Below are 22,645 nucleotides of genomic sequence, written 5' to 3'. Positions count from 1 at the left end.
TTTTTATTTACTTTTTTATTAAAGCAACTCGAGTTACTTTATTTGAATGTTCTTAGTTTTAAAGCTAGGCACAGTAAAGTCTTATAAGTATATATGTTTTAAGCATGGTTAATTAGGTTGTTTTGAATCGCAATGATAAATTTTCAGAACTACATAATCACTATTTAAACAATATATATATACATATAATGAAATTCTTTATTGTTTTATTAGACTTGTATAAGCATGAGTTTTAAGATCAGCGAGTGTATACTTTTCCATTAACCTTGATTGTATACTCATAAATACTATATTTTAAAGAATACAACCGTTTCCTCTGTTTATTCTTTCCTTGCAAAATAATACAAAAGTAAGTTGTTATTATATAGTTTTACATTATTTGAAATATAAAAATAAGAATCTAATCTTGACTTAAAATGAAAAACTATGGTATTATGTAAGTTAGAAAGTTAATTTATAAAACTGTATTAAATAGTTTATATTATTGGTAGTGATCTAATATTTAGGATCCGGCCGGCTCTGAAGCTTTTCTTTTAATTTAAGATCCAACTGAATCCTAAATAATTTAAGCTATATGTAGAATTTTATACTTAACTATTAAAAATCTTTCTTTTTTTCAACATCAGTAGTTAAAAAAATTATACAAAATTTCACAGTTCTTAATTTCAATAATACTCTAAATATTATACTTTCTTTTTTATTTGCACAAACATTTGAAATATAATTTTATTTCATATATGCATTCTTCTTAAAAATAAATGCTTATAAATAATTATGAAACTGTTGAAAACAGTAACTTAAATTGATATGATAAAAATTTAAAAAGCGCTTAGAGTATAAAACTGAAAAATGCTGATCGCGGAAAGCTAGGGATTACAAATAAACTGGATTTGGATCTTTTTCAAAACTTGGGATCCAGCCGGATCCGTATGCAAGCAAAAAACAGCCTAATCCGATTGGGTAGATGACTTATTTTACACGTATAAACAGATATAATTTTGAATTAAAAATTGCATTGTTATCTTCTTCGGGTGTTGTTGTCTTATTTTATATGGTTTTGTATTACTTGATTGCCTGTTTTTTTAAAATGGTAATGAAATTATTAATTTAATCTGCTTTATCCACAAACAAAGTGTTATCTAAATTATTTGTAGAAAAGCAGCATATTACGGGTACTAATTAGAAGCTTTGCTATTTCTCAAATTATTTAAGGCAATTTTTTAATTAACAACACAAGCTTCATGTAATACTCTAGAAATTCTTATTTTAAGCAAACTTTGTTGTAAGTATATATTTAATTTTATTATTGTTAAAATAATTTAAAAGTTATTACAGTTTTATTTTTAAACTTGAAGATATTTAATTATACTTTGCATAAATATTTTATTTCAAATATCAAAACGAACAAGGCATATCTACACAACAAATTTTCTATTCTAGAACTTGATGATTTTTGGTTTTTCTTTTTACTTTAAGCAGAACAACTTAAACAAAAAATTAAGTAAAGAAAATACAAGTTAATTTTAATAACTGTTACAATTAAAAAAAGTATGAATTGAGCTAAGAAAAATATCTACATATATTTTCCTAAAATGATACATAATCAAGTGATTCTTTCTACAAAACTGTCACTGAAGTTTGTAGAGGTGGATGTTTTGCGGGAGAGATTTGGCAAACAAGACAGTTTGCGCCCACCCTGCTCTTTCTCCCCATTTTTCTCGAAAGAAGTTTCCTATAATTTGTACTAAATATATACCTGTTTACTTATTAATGGTAAAAAATCAAAACAACTTTAAGCTGGATTTTTTTTTTAAACTAAAAAACAGATTTGAATACAATAGTAAGGCTCGAAACTTTATTCCAGCAGTAATTTACAGTAATCTACTTATCACTAACTGAAACTACCAATTTTTATGTAATAAAAAACCCGTTAATTTAAAATTTCTTAATATAAAAGAAAGAACAGCCAGTAAAAACCTTAAAAAAAAATAATTAAATTAGGCTAAATACATGTGTAGCTGATAGCCATAAACTAACCTAGTTTCACGTATGTTTTATCAGTTAGCGATTTCGTTGGTAATTTATAGCTGTAGTTGTTTATAGCAATTTTTCTAACGTGAGTATCAATGGGAACTGCTTCAAGTTTATTGAGTGACATTAAGCAAATACAATCTGCCACCTTAAAATTTAAACTCATTTTATGAAAAATTAAAAACATCAATAAAAAGCACAGAGCAGTGTGGCCACAAGTTTTTGAGAAATTTATTCCAGGTTTTTGAATGTACAGGTTTTTGAATGTACACGTTTTTGGGTCTATTTTAAGTTTAAAGTTAAGGTAAAAAACTGTTACAAATATTATAAAAACACTGAAAAGACACTGTAAAGCTACTCAAATGTGTTTTTTAATAGTAAAAATTGATTATGACAAAAATAATTTATCTATATGATAGTTTTTCCGTGTCAAATCAAAATTGTACTACTTACATGTAAAATCGTTTAAAATTACAGGTTTTTCCAATTTTTTAGCATAATTTTTAAAATTCCATATTTTGTGGCTACCCTAACAGAGGTATGTACTAACTTTTTAATTATGGTAATTTTAAAGAAGAGTTTTTGATACTAAAAACATAATATACAATTTTATTTTCAAAATTATAACTAGTAACTTATACCTGAAATTTTAAAAAATAAGGTTAAGTTTAACGTACAATTATTTTAGAAGTTTTCAACTGTGTTTAAACACATTAAATGTACAAATAAATTTTTATTGTTTTTAAACTTTTTTTTGGTATTTCAGTATACAAACATACCAGAAACCAATATGAGAAATCAGCTTTTCTTTATAAAGAAATTAAAGTTTATTTTATTTTTTTTACTCGTAGTACTTCGTAAACATTTTAGCAATCAAGGTAAGTTTATAGTTTAAGATATCAAAAAACATACAAAATAGACTAGGCTGTACCATTTTACATACATAAAAAAATCAAAAACTGTAACAAAGTGAACAAAAGTATTTCAAAAATGATGAACTGAGATTAGCTTAACTTTGTATATTTTTTGATTTACTTAATAACTAAATTAGTTAAACTTCAGATTTGCACTTAATTGACAATCATTTACCAAATTAAATTATAAAGCTTTCTTTAGTTATTTGGTTATATGTATACTAGTATAAAAAAGTTATCTAGCAAAATATAAACAACTGGTTTTCAATAATCTACCAAACAAATAAAAAGAAATATTAGAATGAAACTTCTAAAATATTTTTATATTTACAACTCATTTAAGTTATTATAATTTCAATACAACTACATAGTTTCAAATCTTAAAATAAAATATAATTATGCTTTTTGGTAAAAAATACCAATAAAGCCAAAGTAAATAAAAAGCTTTATACAAGTAAAGTGTAGAAAAATTGAACTGTCGCTCATTTTACTATATACCAATGTTTTTATTATATATGTGTGTTTACATTTATGCTTATTATCGTTTCTGATTTTTCATTGTTGATCAAGTACTTAAACACAATAATTTTTTCTTCATGATAAATATTTTAAACTTATAATGGTTGTAATAAAATGCTCAATTCATGGATGCAACTACAAGACGCCAGATAACCCATGTGATTTAGTTTGCAGACTTCTTGATTTGCACAAAGTCGAACATGAGAAGAATTTTTGGTCATCAAATGCTGTTGTAATGCCAAATGCACCCCAACTGATTCGGTCAAGAGTTGACCGGTAGATCAGTTAAGAAAAGTAGCTTTCCTTCATTCGCAGGTGGGAAGTATTCAAAACTGCAAGCATACAAAACTGCAAGCATACAGCTTTTTCAATGCCCGCATAACAAACTTGGCGATCTTATGTTGGCAATAAGTCTAGGCTTATGGCTAAGTCAGAAGAATATGCGGCTAATGCTGTTAAAACCCAAGAGAGATGATAGTTCCTGTTTTATACAACAGAATACCCAGATAATAAGCTTACACGCTATTAAGCGAACTATAGTGAACAACATTATACTTGACAAGAAAAAAATGTCGAAAGCTAAACTCTTAAACCATCCACGTGCATCAATTAAAATTACTAAATACAGCCAAATAAATTATTACGGTAAGTGCATTAGCTGATACTGGTTTTGGTAAAAATGATTTATTCCTGTATCAATCACAATTCGTGCTGCTAATAAAATTCCAGTAAACATTTTATGAGCTATCAAAGCTACTTTTAGTGGAACGTCTTTAAAGAATGAGGTATTAGCTGCAATGGTATCATCTATGTCAGCAACTCAGTAACTTGTTTTTTTCTTTCGTATCAAATAATGGTTGACCTCTTAATTATCAAGAGAGATTTTCCCACTATTGGTTCTCACTTGCCTCATTAGCATTCTAAATGTGTTGCAAAGTAGCCAAACGAGGAGCAAAGTCCCATATATAACCAAATGCTTTTATTCAAGGCTACAAGTGCAAATATAAGTAAAGTGCGTGAGTGGCTTTTAAAAAAATATGCAGCCTCTACATTTAATGTATGTCCGCATAAACCACTTACACAAATCAAGGGGCCTCCACTTGAAATCCATTTGGAAGGTGATACAAAACCTCGTGACTTTCATACTCCAGTAAACGTATTCATATTCATTGGCGAGTAAGCAAGTTGAAGCGGATTTCATCAGGAATGAGAAGTTAGGTGTCTTGAAACGGTTTCAATTTGGTGGGCATGTAATTGTAATTTGGTGTCACCGTATGGTGATAATTAGGAAACAAGACAGATCACCTAGAAGAAGTTTAGATTTCTCACCTCTTAACAAGTATTGAAAGAGGGAGACATGTGGTTCAGAAACTCTATTTGAATTAGCTCGCAGAACTCCAAAAGGAACGTTCAAGACTATAACAGATGATTATAATGGGTATTATGGAGTTCCACTGAGAGACAGTGATAAGCTCACAACATTCATCACTTCTTTTGGTAGGTTTCGTTATGGTAGAGCCCCCAAAGCTTTGTATCGTCTGGCGATGGTTACAATCGTCGTTATGCAGCTATCTTATTTGATTTTGAGAAGCAGGAAAAATATGTAGATGACACTGTGTTTTATGATTATGTATTAGAGTGTCACTGGTCGAAATCAATATATTTCTTGTCAAGTTGGAATAGCAGGTATAATCCTTAATCCAAAGAAGTTCAAGTTCTGCCAGAAGTCAGATGATTTTGAAGGATTCATAATTTGAAATAAACGCATAGAGTACTTGTACTCTACTTCGGAAATTCTTAACTTCAAAGTCTGCCACAGATATACGGAGAACGTTTGGCTTAATAAATCAATATTCAAACTATGCCAAACTCCAGAAAGTTCTGGCACCTTTCAAAGATTTTCTCAGTCCAAAATACAAATCCATGTGGTCAGAAAATTTGAACCAATCATTTATTGACTCTAAAGAACCGATCATTTATGCAATAAGAAGCAGTGTACAAGTTTATGATCTTGTCTGAAACTGACATGTCTAAGACCTGACTGGGCAAGGCTTTGGCTATTTTCATATACAGAAACACTGCAATTGAAATAGCCAGTCACTAGACTGGTGCACCACTGATTGGAAGGTTATACTTGCAGGTTAAGGTCTTTAAATGATCAGAAAAAATAAGCTGACTTTGAAGGAGAGCCGCTTGTCATTGCGTGGTCTTTAGAGCAGACAAAGTATTTCACTAAGGGCTACAAACTTCTTGTGGTTGTTACTTATCATAAGCCACTAGCAAAGATATTTGGTGATCACGCTTTAAACGAAGTTCAGAACATAAGCAAATTTAGTTTATAACAGCGCACACAGCTAGGCTCTTTGAAGTACACTATACGCCTGGTAAGACAGATTTATCTGCAAACGCTGCGTCACGTTAACAAACCTTGACAAATGATATGAACTAACACAATGATGATTTGACTAATGAATAACTTCTTATTTCTTCTTTGAGTAATAATGTATGTCACTCAATGGCAATCACTTGGTAAAATATTGTGAAAGAAACAAAGTATTTTCAAGGATTTTCAGGTGTATTGAAGATGGTTGAAGTTTTGAAACACGATGAATCTTTATCAGCGTATTTTAGATACGATGATGCATAGTACTTAAGTGATGGAGCTATACTTTACAAGGACAGAATAGTGGTAACTTCAAGTTTATGATCTCGTGTCCTAAAAAATACTTTCAGCACACCAAGGAGTGACATCAATGCACAATCGTGCCCAACAGATTGTCTTTTGGCCTGGTAATCGTCTAGGAAAACTGTCAAAGCTGCAACCGCAACTTTTCTTCTTAAGTATCGTTACCACAAGAGTTATCTGATCCTCCTATAAGTCCTTTTGAAAAGATATTTGCAGACTTTTCACTTTGCTGAAAATAATTTTCTAGAAGTGGACGACAGATTGTCAGACTGGTCAGATATATTTACCCAGCGGAACCTCTCAAGCAGACTCGCGTGGGCTGATTAAATGTTTTCTAGACTTATCTCCAGGTTTGAAGTACCTGAGGAGATAGAGCAATGGCGGGGCAGAATTTTTGTCAAGTTCAACTAAGGAATTCCTGAAAACCTTGGATGTTACAAACCGAATAGCTTTCGCTTATTCAAGATCAAACAGATGAGCGGAAGTTGCTGTAAAGCAAGCAAAGACTTCTAATGTTAACGAACCAGGGTAGCTTAGATAGTGATAAATTTCTGAGTGCAATGCTTCAGTTGAGGAACACCCTTGACAGCCATTATCAAGTGTTACCAGCTGAAATTATATATCAACGTCAGCTGCGAGATGGTTTTGCATTAAAAAAAAAGAAGGAAACATTTTCTAAAAAATGTTTAATACATTTTTTGTGTATTTTTTTTACTTGTAAACAAATTGTATATAACTTATAAATCAAAAAGTTTTAAATATTTAAAAAGATAAACGAAAACATTTCATATTCTAAAAATATTAATTAATTCTTCTTTTATTGGTTGTAAAGTTAAAAATAAGACGATTAATGTATAACTCTTAAGTAAGTGAAGAAAAAAAATCACAAAGTATATAATACTTTTTACTACAACATAAACTTGTATATTGATATTTATAAAAAAACTCAAACTATATACCTTACAATAACTGTTATTATACTTTATAATTCTACTGTAAAATAACTGATGCTCTTAAAAGCTTAAACTATTTTACGTAAACTTTGTAACAAAGCAAATAAATCATCTTCCAAAGTTTTTTCAGAAACTAAAAAAAAAAAAGGATTTCAAAATTTTGTTTTTTTTTTTATGCGAAAAATGTGCTTGCATATTTTTTCAAACAGATAAAACATTCAACTAACTTTTTTTCCTATTCCAGTTAATTTTTGCAGTTCTTCAAAAGCTTCATTGTAAGAACATTTATCACGGAGTTCATGGAGCCACTTTTCGCCTCCTTTTTTTGAAATCTGTTAAACTTACTAAAATGAAGTGAAAGAAGACATTCTAAAAAATCGAAAACAAATATTAGATACTGGTAAATTAATTTTAATGTTTAAAATTGTCGCTAACTAATAAAAATGATGTTTAAACATTTGTAAAGCGGGATGTGAAATTTTATTAATTTATTTTTACGCCATTTGTCTTTGTACACAGATTATGAGGTTAAATTTAATTTTAAGCACTCTAAATTTACGATATTTTGTATGTGGTTTAAATTAGGATCTTAAAAAAGGAGCGATATTGCCCACTAGTTTTGTAAAATAGTGCTTTACAGCTATAGGTTAAAAACAAATACAAGATTTTTATTTTTTAGTTACTGCAAATCCATGAATAAAAAAGGTAACTTAAATAGTTTATACTTAGTTAATTTTTAGTGCAAAATTATTTGAACATGAAACTATTAATATAAATTATTATTTTGAATTTCTATTTATTTCAACATTATTACTTTCTTTTGGAATATAAATTATCAAAAATGCTAGAACTATGAATAAATTTATATGAGTACTACCAAAGTTTTTTTTTGACATAAAAAAAATAAAGTAAGTTTTTTATTTTAAGGGTATAGGAGGAAGGGGTAAAACAATTTTTTTAGTCTTATTTTTTACATAATTAGATAAACATTTTGTTACTTTTTACCAATTGTTAAAATTCGGAGTAATTTTTGAAATATAAGCGATCAAAGTTAGAGCCTTGAACAGGTTCTTTTTGGGAGGTGCAAAATGAAAGGGCAAAAACAATCTGTTTTACTAAAAATCTATCTCCTCCTTCAGTTTTTGAGCAATTGTTTTAAAACCTTTTCAGAGCAATCTTTAACAAATTCTAAAAAAATTGTAGGGAACAGATTTTTTATTTTTTGTAAAAAAAAATTAATAAATAATTAACAAAAAATTTTTTTTTGGTCTTTTTTTTCTAAAATCCGCTTCTTACTATTGTTTGTAATATTGAAAAGTACACTTTTTTAAAATTTGAATTAAATTGCTTTAAAATGAAGGAGGAAATAGATTTTTGGTGAATTTTTTAAAGTTCAGTGAAAATTGGCTAAAAAGATTTCCCATTCCATACATTTATATCATAAAATGTTCACAAAACTGATTATATCTCAAAAGTTAATTAATTTTTTTTGTTCTGTAAAAAGTATCTTATAGTATATATTTTAATCTTTGAAATAAGAGCCAGTATTAGTTTTTAAAAAAAAAAAAATGTTGGATCCCCCTACGCCCTTAACCATATAAATGGTTTTACATAATGTCAATACCTCAAAATGTAACTGAAGTAAAGTAAACAGTTAACTGAGTTTTAATGATGTTTCACTATAATGAAAAATTGAAAAACCAATACCATAAGACCAATCAAAAATGACATTTATTCATTAATATATTTTATTTTAGTAAGTTATTAGGTTAGCAAAAAAACTATTTAATATATCAAAACTAGTTTAACGATTATAAAATTTGCTTTCAGGAGTTTTGTATTAACTAAATCAACAAAATAAACAACAAACTAAAAAACTTCGCAATTGAAATTTGGATATTTGATTCATAAGCTAAGTTATTAATTAATTTTATTAATTTTAGTTTTTAAAAAAATATTTATTGCAGTGTTTATGTTACAATACTTAAGAAGATTTATAAAACATAAGTGGTTAGTATCTTTTGTACTACATCATAACTAATTTTTATTGTATCAAAATATTACTTCAAAAGATTAAGACAAAATACTGTAAAAGACGTAAATTTCAATAATTCTTTAAGAGTATTAATATTAGTAAAACCTTATCAGTTTTAAAAACGATTATAGGAAAAATTTTTTAATTGTTTAACACAATGCAATTAAAAAAAGATTCTTCAAAAATGATCTTTTCTGATCTCAAGCTTTAAGCAATAATAACTAAAATAATGTGTAAACAGAAAATTGTACTTATCATAAAAAAAATTACAATCAAACTGTGATTCGTTCAGCTTTTCGTTGTTATTAATAATAATTATAGTTTTTAAAAGTTGTAACCTTTTACAACTGTTTATCAACATTTGCTTTCGTTTTTATTACATTTTTATTCTAATTAGATGAACACAAATAGTGTTCCGATGAATCTGAGTTATATCCACCAGAAAAATTTAAATAATTAAAGGAATTTATAATAATTTATTAAATTACATTTTAGTATTTAAAAAATGTTTAATTATCTTTCTAAATCAAACGACCAATGGATAAATTTGATATAACTGTTGCAAAGCTAAAAACCTTCAAATTTTTTTTGAGTAATTATAGGTTACTAAAAATTTTGAAATTATCAAAATTAAATACTTCTTATATTAAGTCTTCATTTTAGTTTATTTTTATTAAAGTTCTAAGTAAAGTAAGAATATCAGGAGAATGATTATAGTCATAATTGCTGTTTATAAAAAGTATAGTAACATCAAATAATTAGAAAGTTTAAAATTTGTTTATTTCATTATATATATTTTTAAATTTTGCGTTGCTAAGTAAACTAAATGCATTTATAACATGTTTTTTTATGCCAAAGTAATTTTCGTATAACAAAAATTTTACTTATAATAAAAATTGCTAATTTTCTATTTCTTAAATAATCATATGAAGTATTTGAAGTAATACTTTAGAAAAAAAATTATAATCTTAACCTGCATAGCACACTTTTGTACATAAGCTGCACGGTACCCAAAGCCTAATTTACGTAACTTATCAGTAACATCGTCTTTTTGAAGACGCTCAATTGTAGGGAAATCATAAAAACTCACAACATTCTGACCATCAAGTTCTGTTTCACCCAAATCTATCTCTGCAAGCTATCAAGTTATTTTGCAGCATTTAGACACTTTATATAATGTTAGTAAGTACAAATATTGATTTTTATGAAATTGGTTTTGGTAAACTAAAAAAAAAAGTTAATTCGTTTAAGTTTTAAGAAGAATTAAAGAAAAAAAAGGCTTTTTTGATATTCTTAGTACAGTTAAAAAACTATCAATCTTATTTAGGAAAATATTGATTATTTTCATGTTTACACTTTAACTTTTTTATATAACTTTTAATAGTACAATTTATGTAAATAAATACAATTTTAATGTTAGTTTCTCAGAGCAACAATAATCTAGTAATTGTTAAAAAAAAGTGTAAATACACTATTATTAACCAAATTGTTATTACTATTCAAAATATAAATTTAATCGTTAGATAATATTATTTATTAACAAACAAAAGATCCTAGTGAAACAAGCTCACTGGAATATATCATAACAATATATGATAGCTTTGAAAGCTTAATAACAAGCTTGATTTTTGTGCTTTGTTTTTTTTAATTTTTTTAATTAATTCAAATTCAATCTGCTTTTTAATTGTATCTAACTTTAAATTTGTTATAATTTAGATATTATTGCCTTTACTATTGTTTAATTTATTAATTCAATAACTAATGCTTGTTGTTTTACTTTTAATTCACAACTACGTATTATTTTTTTAAATTAAAGCGATCTACTTTTTTTTCCAAACATAAAGAATAAATTATCTAATTTTGTAGTATTAATTGACTAGCTAGTCCTTATGTTCATATATGTTGGGACGTAATTATTAGATATATTTTTTTAATGATTAGTAACCAGTAAATATTTAGAATTAGTACTTCCTTCATTTTCATGTAAGTAGTTTATATTATGATTTGTTATTTTATTTTGTATTTTTACTTTAATCTATTTTATTTAGGCTTAATAATTACAAATATTATATATTTCTATAACAGTCGGATTTAAAATTAAGTATTTTATCTATTATTAACCATTAATCTATAAAAATTATTTTTATTTTTAATGGACACATGTATGTACCTACTTTAGCCTCTATTCTTTCCTTACAGTATTTATTTTTTTACAGAGCTCCGTTGAAGTGTGTTAACACGTTAACACACAGAAACATGTGTTAGTGTAATATAAGAAGTATACTGTATAATTTGTTATTATTAAAATACTATTATTATAAATTTATGTTTTGAATAGGTAAATAATAAGTTATGTAGAAACTAAACTATAAAATTTACTAACTAACTTTTTCACCAAACTCTTTACACATTGCATCAACCATTTTTACAATTCTTGACACATTGTTATTTTGAGTGCAAAGAAAAGTTATCAAATTTTCCCAAGGATCTTGATTAAGAGAAACAATGTTTCCTAAGCTCTGAATTACTTCTTCAATATTTCTTTATGTTATGATTTTATTTAATATTGTTAAATCTTAGAAGTATTAAAGATTTCTTACCATTTATTTAAACTAATAAAAAATAAAAAGCAAAACTTTTAAAAAGTCTATCTCAATAAATAGTAGAATCTTTTAGATAGTCTTCATTGTTTATTTAATATTTTTAAATAATAAGTTTTGGTTAAGTAAAATTCCTTCTTCAAATTGCAATACAGCTTTGATCAAAAGTTTTATACAAGTTTTATGTATAAAAAATCAACCTTTACTTACTTACGTCAATAAATACCGAAATATTTCTAGACTTATAAATTTTTGGGTTCTAATTTTTATCTAGTTTTGTATATTTATGAAAATTATAGTGGTAATTTTTAAATGTCAATTTTACATTTAAATAGATGTTTAAATTATGTAAACTTTAAGGAGCTATTTAGGAGCAAATGCTTTTTAAAAACCATTGAACTCAAATTTTTAAGATGAACCAAAAATTCTTGTACTTTTCGAAAAATTAGGACTAAATATTATCATAATTTTTTAACCTATTCAATTTAAAGTAGCATTTAAGGGCATAGGGGTCCAACATTTTTTTTACTAAAAATAACATTAGATCTTATATGAAAGCTTGAAGTACAAACTACAAGCCAGTTTTTATAGAATAAAAATATTATGTAACTTTTAAGATATTATAATTTTCATAAAAAGTTTCCGATACAAACGTATGGACCACAAACTTTTTGGGGTCAATTTTCTCCAAAAATTAAAAGAAAATACTAAAAATCTTCTCTTTCATTTTTTAGCTAGAGACCTCAAACTTTCAGGAAACATTACTTTTAAATTTTAAAAGACTTTGAATGTTCTGATTTAAAAAATAAAAAAAAAATAAAATTTTAATAAAATAAACAAAAAAAATAGGTGGTATTTTTTAAATAAAAATTTAATTTTTCAAAGTTAAAAAAATTCCTGCATTCATTCTTTTTAAAATTTAATGATAGACTTTCTGTGAAAACTTGAAGAAGATTGCTTAAAAAATAAAGGAGGAGATATATTTTTAGTGAAATTGTCTTTTATTGCGTTTTTAGGTTGCGCCTTCCGTTAGGCACCTATTGAGGTCACCGACTTTGATTGCTCATATCTCAAAAATTTATTTGAATTTTTTCAAGTGGTTAAAAATGTCTGAAAAATAATATATAAATATAAAACTCTATAAAATAAGATCAACTTGTAAATATCAAGGTGGTGCTGTAAAAGAAAGAGTAAACAGAAATGCAAAGAGATCTATAAGACAAATGGAAAGGATAAAATCACGAGTGTAAGTCCCATTCAATGAGAATGTAATTCAAAGCTGCTTTCTTACAAGTGAGAAATGGACAATATCTCACACCTGTCTAAAATAAAAAAAAACTTAATAATGCAAAGATTATCCTTAAAAATTCGAAGTCTGGTATGGCAGAGCAAGAAATTGTTTGGTTTTTTTTAGATAAAAAATTATTCACAATAAAAACTTCTTTTATCAATCAGAATAAGAGAGTGTATGCAAAATCTTTAGCATTTGTTGATGAGTATGTTAGAATAGTCTATGTGTGGCTGGGCTGCAGTCTTCAGATATCAGAACCCCTTCTGATTTTCATGAAACAAGAGATGAAGATAAACACACACATCTACATTAATAATATTTTAATACCAGCTGTTGAAAAGAATTTAAAAAAAGCACCATCAAAGATCTCAATAAAAAATAAAGATTGGTAAAAACATCATTTTCCAAAATATTTGAATAAGGAAATGTGGCCTCTTTCATCAACCAATTTGAACTGAATAGTTTTTTTGGTGTGGCCTATGTTAAAGGTTTCTATTGCTCATTAAGGTTTCTATTGCTCATTCAAGTATGAATGTTAAAAAGTCTTCTTTTCTGAGAGAATGAATCAAGAAACCCTTTAATAACACTGCTATAGTTAGTAATTATAAAGAAGGCATTAAATTTTTTATCAAAACAAAGGAACCTAATAATAAAAAGAATAGTCAAAATTAAATTATAGTTTACTTAATTAAAATTTTTAATAATTAAAAATTTTTATTTTGTAACCATTTTTTTCACCTACAGGGTTCCCACTCTTTGAGTCAAAAAAACTGTCCTGAGTTATCCTGAATTTTTCCAAATTCTAAAAAAATAATTAACTTTTCAAAACTAATAAAAATCAAGTTATTCAACAAAAATGGTTATAAAATAACAAAATATCGAAATTAAATCAACAAAATCTTATTAAAAATCTAGATAAAAACTGGCCGAATTTTTTCATAAATCTAAAAACTATCTTGAGTTTTTTATTAAGATAACTAAACTGGCCTGAGCCATCTTGAGATTTCTATTTTCAACAAGCCTAAATTATCCTGAGTTACATTTGGATTTTCAAAATTTTTAAACTATCCGGAGTTATCCTTAGTGTGTATCAATGCTAAAACTAGTCCAAAGACATTTTGCTAACTTTGTATTTTGAAATTATTATAACTAACAACAACATTTGCAAACAATAAAAATTTTACTACCTATATCAACTTTATTTTATATAAACTCAACAAACAATGATAAAAAATCTTAGAATATTAAGTTTAATTTCGAAGGTATAATTTAAGTAATAACACACTTGTCATTTTTAGTCCAATCTTGTCTCATCATGTTATAATCATCCTTTAATCTAAAGTACGATTGAAGAATATCAGAACTTTCATTCTTTATAGTATTGAGTGGTTGTAATTTAACCTTTTTTGCATCTGAAAAATGAAAAATATTTTAAGGCATGTAAGAAAATGTTATTATTATTTTTAATCTAAGTTTTATTTTCAAACACAGAATATTCTATATAGATACAACCCTTAATATGTATGTAAATTATCACTAGAAAACTCTTAAATAACCACTTGTCACTCCTTTACTAAAAGACTTCTTGGGAAATCCAAAAACTTTATACATTAATGTTTGATTACATAGCTTAACTTGCCAAAGTCTATGATTAAACACACCAATAAAGCTGTCCTCTTCAAATACTCGCCATCTATAAAAGAAATAAAACTTAAATTGAAATATTACTTTGAACTATATAAAAGATAGCTAAGAAACTTTTAAGCTTAATATGTTGATATAAGCAAATTTTTTTTGGTAAAAATACTGTTTTTAAATTTTCAAACTATACAACAAAACTTAAATAGCTTAACTTTTGAATGATTTATTTGACTTATAAATTATTCACAACAAAAAGAGTTTTTAATGGTTTTCAAATTTTATAAGAAATAATACTTTAAAAAGAAATACCTAAGATCAAAACTTTATGTACAAAAACCAAACTTAATACTTTTTAGGAGAAAACTACTTATTTTACTTCTATAATAGGCTAAGAAAAAGACTCAATCTAAATCTAAAAATACAAATCCTAAAACTGTTTCAATATATATGCATTGCATTTAACAATATGTAAAAAATTATAAACAGTTTCTAAAACAAGGTTTACAACAATACTTTAATGTTTATTTGATAATTCTTAACATTTAATTTAGACTTAAAGATTTGCAGCAATATTCAAAATATATCCATTTTTTTGAGTCATCCTGAGTTTTAAAAAATGTCAACGTACCCTGAGTCAACCTGAGATTTTCTAGAAATACATAATATCCTAAGATATCATGAGTACCTTGAATGTGTGGCAACCCTGTTTATTGTATAAAAAATATAAATTTAACTCAAATTGGCATTGTGTTGTAACTTGAAATCACACTGCATAATAACTATGAACAAGGTTTAAAAGTTTTAAATTGTAAAAAATGTGAGTAATCTAGCTAATAAAACAGGACCAATTAAACTAAATCACTTCAAATTGAATTGAGTAATTTTAACTTAAATATAATTAAAATTTAACTTTATAATTATACTCTACAAAATTAGCAAAAAATATACTAATTACTATCCTTTATAGAGTTGTTGGGGCTTCATTATAAATTGTTCTTATAATTGAACTTGAAAAATTTATTATATTCACAATAATTTTTATAAGCATACACATTTTTTAAGGGCATAGGGGGGGTAAACACCCTTTTTTGGTTTTTGATCTTATTTTATATAGTTTTTACTAAGCTACAAGATGCTTTTTACAGATTTAAAAAATTCAAAATAATTTTTGAGATATAGCCGGTCAAAGTCAGAGGCAACAATAGGATCCTTATGGGAGGCGCAAACTAAAACGGAAATAACTAGAAATCACTAAAAATCTATCTCCTCCTACGTTTTTTGAGATAACTACCTCAAATTTTCAGGAAATGTTCCTTGCAGTATTTAAAAAAATTTGTCGGAAGGAATTTCAAAATATTTATTTAAAAAAAATTTTATAATAAAAAAACAAAAAAAAAAACTGTTTTTTTTGTTTATTTTATATATAATTGTTTTATTTTTAATTTTTTCTTAAATTCCTTTTGACAGAATTTTCTAAATATATCAAGGAACACTTTCTGAAAGTTTGAGGTAGTTATCTCAAAAAACGTAGGAGAAGATAGATTTTTAGAGAAATAGTCTAATTTTGCTGTTTTAGTTTGCGCCTCCCATAAGGAACCTATTGTCGGCTCCGACTTTGACCGGCTATATCTCAAAAGTTGTTTTGAATTTTTTAAATCAGTAAAAAGCATCTTGAAGCTTAGTAAAAACTATATAAAATAAGATCAAAAACCAAAAAAGGGTGTTACAAAAGCTCTTTGACTGGTAACATAAACAAACCTAGTAGTTACTGAAAAGATTTACAACTTAAATAATAAAAAAGTTTGGCTTTAATATTCTTTTACACTGCCAATTTTAATGTATGTTTTGTAAGATACATATTATTTAACTTGGTAGAAAATAAATAAATTATACTTTGCCCATTTAAAAATAAAAAAACCGGGTTGCAAAACGCTCAGGCTGGTTTTTGAGCATAAATGAGGACTTTTTTGTCTCTAACAGTGGTAACTCTGAAATAACACTTTTAAAATTGTAATTTAAAGTTGTAAAAATTGAAATGTAAGGATAAAGTTTGATTAATTTGTTGTATTATTAAATTATTCTCTCCTAAAATATATCAGTTGCTATTTTAAGTTTGGTGAAGAACAGGTTATGTAAAGCCAGAATAAATCACAGTTCACCACTATGGTTCTGCAGGCAGAAGCCAACAACAAAAACAAGGTGTAGAACAACAAGGACAAGGATTAATGAGGTCAACAAGTCACTAGGAACAATATATTGGATTTTTTATGTGTATTTAAAACATAAGGAGTTGGTGGTACAGTGTTTCCTCACATATCCGGTCCTCACTTATCTGGTTGGTTTTGGTCAATAAGTAAATTTATTTAATTCAGCTAAAATCAATATTTTTATGTACTTTTAATTTTTAAGATTACAGGGTTGCCACTCTTTGAGTCAAAAATACTTCCCTGAGTTTTTTTCAAATCCTTAGAAATTATTTTTCCTTCTGGCGCAAATTACTAAAACCTCATGCTGATTTTTCTTCTTTAATAATAAAAGAAAAGTTGTATGTGAATGCTTCTGTGATAAATGTTTCTGGCCTGTCAGTGCAATGCTTGTATGATAATTTTGTTTGGGCCATCTGACATGACTTTGCTATTGCACTGTCAGGAAACATTTTTTGTTCAGCTCCGCCAGTTAGTTACACAAACTGGCTGAGTAATTGTGCTTGACAGTGTGTAATGCCCATAAAATTTCAGCGGTTGTGGTTTGTGACTTACTTACTAAACCTATTGATGGGATTGGTAAACACCACTGCTCTCACAACTTGCTACTCTGCAGCTGCCCTCACCACTTACTTCACTGGAGCTTGATCCAGCATTATAGAAAAACTATTGGATTTGGTGAACTCCTGGCCTTTTATTTCTATGTCCAGCTCCATTCATATGTACAGTGAGTGCTTTTCTTCCCATTATTGACAGTGACAGAGTACATGAACACCACTTGCATTTAAACTTTTGTGTATATATCAGTTTCACTATGGAAGTGTCCTTGCTACAGATCATCAATACTAAAAAGTTTACAAAATCTGCTTGTTCAAGTAGGGTACTTGTTCAATATGTTAATAGAAAAATTTTGCAGTTTTATAAAGGATATTTTAGTAATTTATACCAGATGAAGCCATTGGATATTAAATAATTTTGTAAATTTCTAGGAAAATTTTGGAGGTTTTTTTTGACTTCAAAGAATTTTTAATTAATTTTTACCATTTGAAGGCTTTGGAAAATAAGAAAATTTGTAAATTTAAACTGACAAATCTGACTTTTTTTTAGTTTTATCAAATTTCCTGACTTTTTTTCAAAACCACGTATTTTTTCTGACTTTTGTAATTTTAAAATATTTTTCCTGACTTTTCCTGATTTCCTGACCATGTGGTAACGCTGCTAAAACAGCATATAATAGACTATTTCACTAAAAGTCTATCTTCTCCTATGTTTTTTGAGATAACTACTGATAATTTTTAGGAAGTGTTCCTTGATGTATTTAGATAATTTTGTCAGAAAGAATCTTAAAAAAGTTAAAAAATAAACTTTTATAAAAAAAAATAAACAAAAAAAGTTTTTTTTTTTTTTTTCAATTAAAAAAAAATTCTTTCCAACAGAATTTTATAAATATTGCAAGAAACACTTCCTGAAAATTTGAGGTAGTTATCTCAAAAAACGTAGGAGGAGATAGATTTTTAGTGATTTCTAGTTATTTGCTGTTTTAGTTTGCGCCTCCCATAAGGAACTTGTTGTTGCCTTTGACCGGCTATATCTCAAATATTATTTTGAATTTTTAAAATCTGTAAAAAGCATCTTGTAGCTTAGTAAAAACTAAACAAAGTAAGATCAAATTGTGAAAAAAGTGTTTTACCCCCCCTCCCCCTATGCCCTTAAACTACATAAGTAACTAAAAATAAAAAGTTTATTAGAACTTTTCAATGCGTAGTTAATCACATTTTTTATACCTCAAAACTGTTTTTTTTTCAACTTTAGTCATGATAAATATTAAATTTAAAACTTAAAAAAAACTACCTCTTAGAATATTGTGATTAAAATTTCTAAATGAGCTCTTAAAAACAAATAAAACTAATTTTTCTGATCAAAATATTGAAACTAGATTAACTAAATCTCATTCTAGATCTAGAAAAATTTTCCCTGTGGATTTTTTTTTTGAATCTTAAAACTTCCTTAAAATTTTAGGAAAATATCAAAACTACCCTTTGAAAAAATAATCAAAATTCCCTGAGATTTTCTATAATTTGAAAACTTCCTGAACTCCCTGAGTGTGTGGCAACCCTGGATTACAATTAAAATTCCAAATTTATAAATAAGGAGAATAATATATATAACATTATATTCAATAGTTTCTATTTGACAAGATATTATTAATAACTAAATATCTTACCTAAATTGTTTATAGTTATTTATTTTAACTAAAAGATATTGCTCAATTTACTGGAATGTAAAGAACTTATTTAAATTATAATACTATTGCAAGTTAAATATTTGATTCAATACCAGGTTTTGGTGGCAAATAGAATTTACGACGTTGTCAAGTATAATAAAATAGTTAACTTCCATGGTTGCCACTGATCAAGCTGAGAAAAATTTCCTGACTTTTCCTGACTTTTTCCTGACTTATTACCAAAATTTTCCTGACTTTTCTATTTCATACTCTTAAATTAAACTTATTCTAAAATACATAATCTAACACTAGAAACTATATAAAGATTTCAATCTAATTTTAATACAGGTTAAAAACAACAGTTTTTTGCTGAATTCTATCATCAAACTTCCAGTACATCACTTAAACCATCTGTGTATGATTGATGTTTGTAATAAACAGCTCTATCAGCAAAATACTTGTATTATTACCTTATAAACACAGATTGTCTGAAAAAAGACACAATTTTTTAGCATTTCCTAGCATAAATGTATCTAGATAAACAAACGACATATAAGGAACATTTACAATTAAAACCTTGAATTAACTTTCACAACTAAAATCTTAAAACATTAACAAATTTTTACAGCTGAAACCTTAATACAATTAAGAACAAAAATTTTTAGAATTTCCTAGCATAAATGTATCTAAATAAACAAAACGACATATAAGGAACTTTTACAATTTAAACCTAAAATCAATAGGAAACTTTCACAACTCAAACCTTAAAACAATAACAAATTTTTACAGTCAAAACATTAAAACAATAAAGAACTTAAACAAATACTGTTTTTTTTTAATGTATGTACTAATATTTATTTTCTCTATTTTTTTATTAGCACTTCAACCTCTTCATCCAATGAAGATACAGTTTCCTTCATCTGGTCTGCATTCCGCTTCAATATACACATTAACTTGTTACATAAAATACTAAACTAACTGCTTAGTTATAAAGAACTCAATTATTTACTTAAACAAAAAACACTTTGATTCTAAAATTATGCTAGATAAACTTTTGTGTATATATCACAGTTTCACTATGGAAGTTTCCTTGCTACAGATCATCAATACTAAAAAGCTTACAAAATCTGCTTGTTCAAGTAGGGTACTTGTTTTAGCAGTTTTATAAAGGATATTTTACTAATTTATACCAGATGAAGAAGGCATTGGAAATAAAATTAAATATTTTTGTAAATTTATAGGAAAATTTTGGAATGTTTTTCTGACTTTATTAGATTTTTAATTAATTTTCACAATTTGAAGGCTTTGGAAAACAAGGAATTTTGTAAATTTAAACTGACAAAATCTGACTTTTTTTTAAATTTCATCAAATTTCCTGACTTTTTCTGACTTTTGTAATTTTTTAAAATTTTTCCTGACTTTTCCTGACCGAATGGCAACCTTGAACTTCTTTCCTTTTTAAGAAAGATTTCCAATGCTAGTTAAACTGTTTGTTGCGTAATTTATTATTGATAAACTAATTTTGAACTTAATTTAAGTATATTTTCTTTTATTCTTTATCTTTTTTTTTATTTTGTTTTATTAAAAATAATGAAAATTAAGTAAAATTACTATAATTTAGTTTTTTTTTTGTATTCATTGCATTATATAAAAGAGAAAGTTTATTAGAAAAATACAATGTTTGTACTTATCCGGCCAAAGGCTTATCAGGCCAAAATTACAATAAAAGCTTGCCCATTATGGTCGGATAAGTGAGGAAGCACTGTACCTTAGATAAAAAACTACAAACTATGACTGCTTTGTATTAAAGAATTCAACAACTCTAATGCCTTATTTATTGTTGTAAATGGAAAAGTAAGACTAATGTTGTTCTACTAAAAAAAAAAATTTAAATCTTTTTTTTTTGTATAAAATTTAAACACTGGGTTTTTATCTCTTAAGGTTCAACTTACAAACTTTTCACAGCCTTCATTAGGACCCTTACTGCTACTCCATCAGATCACACTAATAATAAAGTTCAGCCTTGAAAAAAACTCAAAAACTCTCTCAAAAAAATGTTGTATTATATTCTATAGTTTATACAATGATAGAAAATGCATTCAAAATATTTTATCCTAGGACCTGGTGTACAAAGAACTTTTTGGTTATTGAGTCGCACACCACAGATACCTTTTAATGTCTTGTCCAGGACAAATGTTTATATTATATATTACCTACCTAAAAGCTTGTCCACATGTTAGACTCACATTAATGTTCACACCTTTCTGAATTCGAACTTTATTCCAAGGTAAATCTTTAAACTTTAGAACAGTAGATTTATCAGCAGCCCTTTTCATCTTCTCACTATATTTAATCACATAGAGTTTGGAAAGAAGGAGAAAAGTTGCTTATAATATAATTGTTAATATTGCAAATTATGGCTTTGAATTTTATAATCCCCTGTTATGTTCTTGTCTTAACAAAGAAAACAAGTTTTAATTCTTACTCAAAATTTAGAACAAGTTTTTACTTGAAACTAACATTTTTTAATTAAGATGATAGAAACAATTTTTTTTATTAGAAAATAATCTTAATAGTGTTTTTAAGCTAAAACGTTTTTAGTAGATGAAATTTAAATAAAACTTATGTTTCTACGCAGCTATATTTGAAATACTATACATTATTCTTTTTATAAAAATAAAACAAAAACAAAAGCTTGAAGAGCACTAAGTAAAACACCAAGTACACTCGTTAGTCAGTAAAATCAATATTTAAGTTCGTACATTTTTTACAAAACAATCCTTTCGTTCTATAAAAATTGTTTTAAAAATCTTAGAAAAGGGAAAAAGTATATTTATTTAAGTTATCGGAAGAAAAGGTTTTCAAAAAATCTACTCTTGTACAAAAAAAATACAACATTAAAGCTATTAAACACATTTTTTCTGAAAATATTAAATAAAGCTTGAATTTTATTATCAATTTCTTTGTTTAAAAAAATAATAATTTTAATAGTTAAATATAATTTTTTTTTATTTTACTCCTTTGTCTTTTGTTGTATTTTTTTTACTAAGCTGCTTCAAAAAATATTACAATTAAAAATAACTTGATATAAACTGAATTATAAACTCAAAACCTCAGCATCAAAACCTTAGCCGCTTGAATAGGTGACGCACGAAAAATGAAAACAAAAAGCGAATTATAAAGAAACAGATAACTTTTTCAGTTTATAGATATACAAAAAATAAAGTCAAATTAACAAAGTACTAAAACTTAAAAAATAAAAAACTACATAAGAAAAAAATCACATTTTTAGTAAAATCACAGTCATATAAAGTAGTTTTTATAAAAAATACTACAAGAAACTCAACATAATCTTTTAAGTTAAGTAGTCGAGTTTTCATAACTAAATGATTGATGTTAGCAGCATCATTAACTTCTTTACGGACGGCACAAAAATTTTACAAAAATAATTAATTAGAATTTAATATTGTTTAAAAGTAATAATATAAAATACAAAGTCTATAAGCTGCAAAGGGGTCAAAGGGGAAGCAAAAGCTGTAATATGAAA

General features: G+C 26.4%; 1 protein-coding gene across 2 annotated transcripts; it reads right to left on the bottom strand.

The window, feature by feature from the left end:
• Positions 1-1,434: 1,434 nt before the first annotated feature.
• On the bottom strand, positions 1,435-21,446 carry LOC145845199 (N-glycosylase/DNA lyase-like). 2 transcript variants are annotated; one of them, XM_082952625.1, is made up of 8 exons: positions 21,316-21,446; positions 14,586-14,722; positions 14,315-14,441; positions 11,526-11,679; positions 10,112-10,276; positions 7,331-7,435; positions 2,038-2,179; positions 1,435-1,732 (listed from the first exon to the last, which is right to left on the bottom strand). In XM_082952625.1, the coding sequence occupies exons 1-8, from the start codon at positions 21,432-21,434 to the stop codon at positions 1,629-1,631; spliced, it is 1,053 nt and encodes a 350-aa protein (XP_082808751.1). In that variant the 5' UTR covers positions 21,435-21,446; the 3' UTR covers positions 1,435-1,628. The 2 variants fall into 2 exon arrangements, with proteins under 2 accessions (XP_082808751.1, XP_082808759.1); XM_082952633.1 differs by having other exon boundaries at positions 14,589-14,722.
• Positions 21,447-22,645: the final 1,199 nt, after the last annotated feature.

This window comes from Thalia democratica, chromosome 1 (genome assembly GCF_965202585.1).
Source record: "Thalia democratica chromosome 1, ktThaDemo2.hap1.1, whole genome shotgun sequence".
In the NCBI taxonomy this organism is placed as follows: domain Eukaryota; kingdom Metazoa; phylum Chordata; class Thaliacea; order Salpida; family Salpidae; genus Thalia; species Thalia democratica.
This window is presented reverse-complemented; position numbering and strand designations above follow the sequence as displayed.

What these genes read in the sequence shown, in the direction of transcription:
- LOC145845199 (XM_082952625.1), bottom strand. Translation starts at nt 21,434, where the DNA reads ATGAAAAGGGCTGCTGATAAATCTACTGTTCTAAAGTTTAAAGATTTA. An exon ending in TACAAAAGTGTGCTATGCAG is followed by an intron (nt 7,436 to 10,111) that starts GTTAAGATTATA and finishes TAAGTTTAACAG; the next exon opens with ATTTCAAAAAAAGGAGGCGA. An exon ending in TAACTGGAATAGGAAAAAAA is followed by an intron (nt 2,180 to 7,330) that starts GTTAGTTGAATG and finishes TTAAATTTTAAG; the next exon opens with GTGGCAGATTGTATTTGCTT.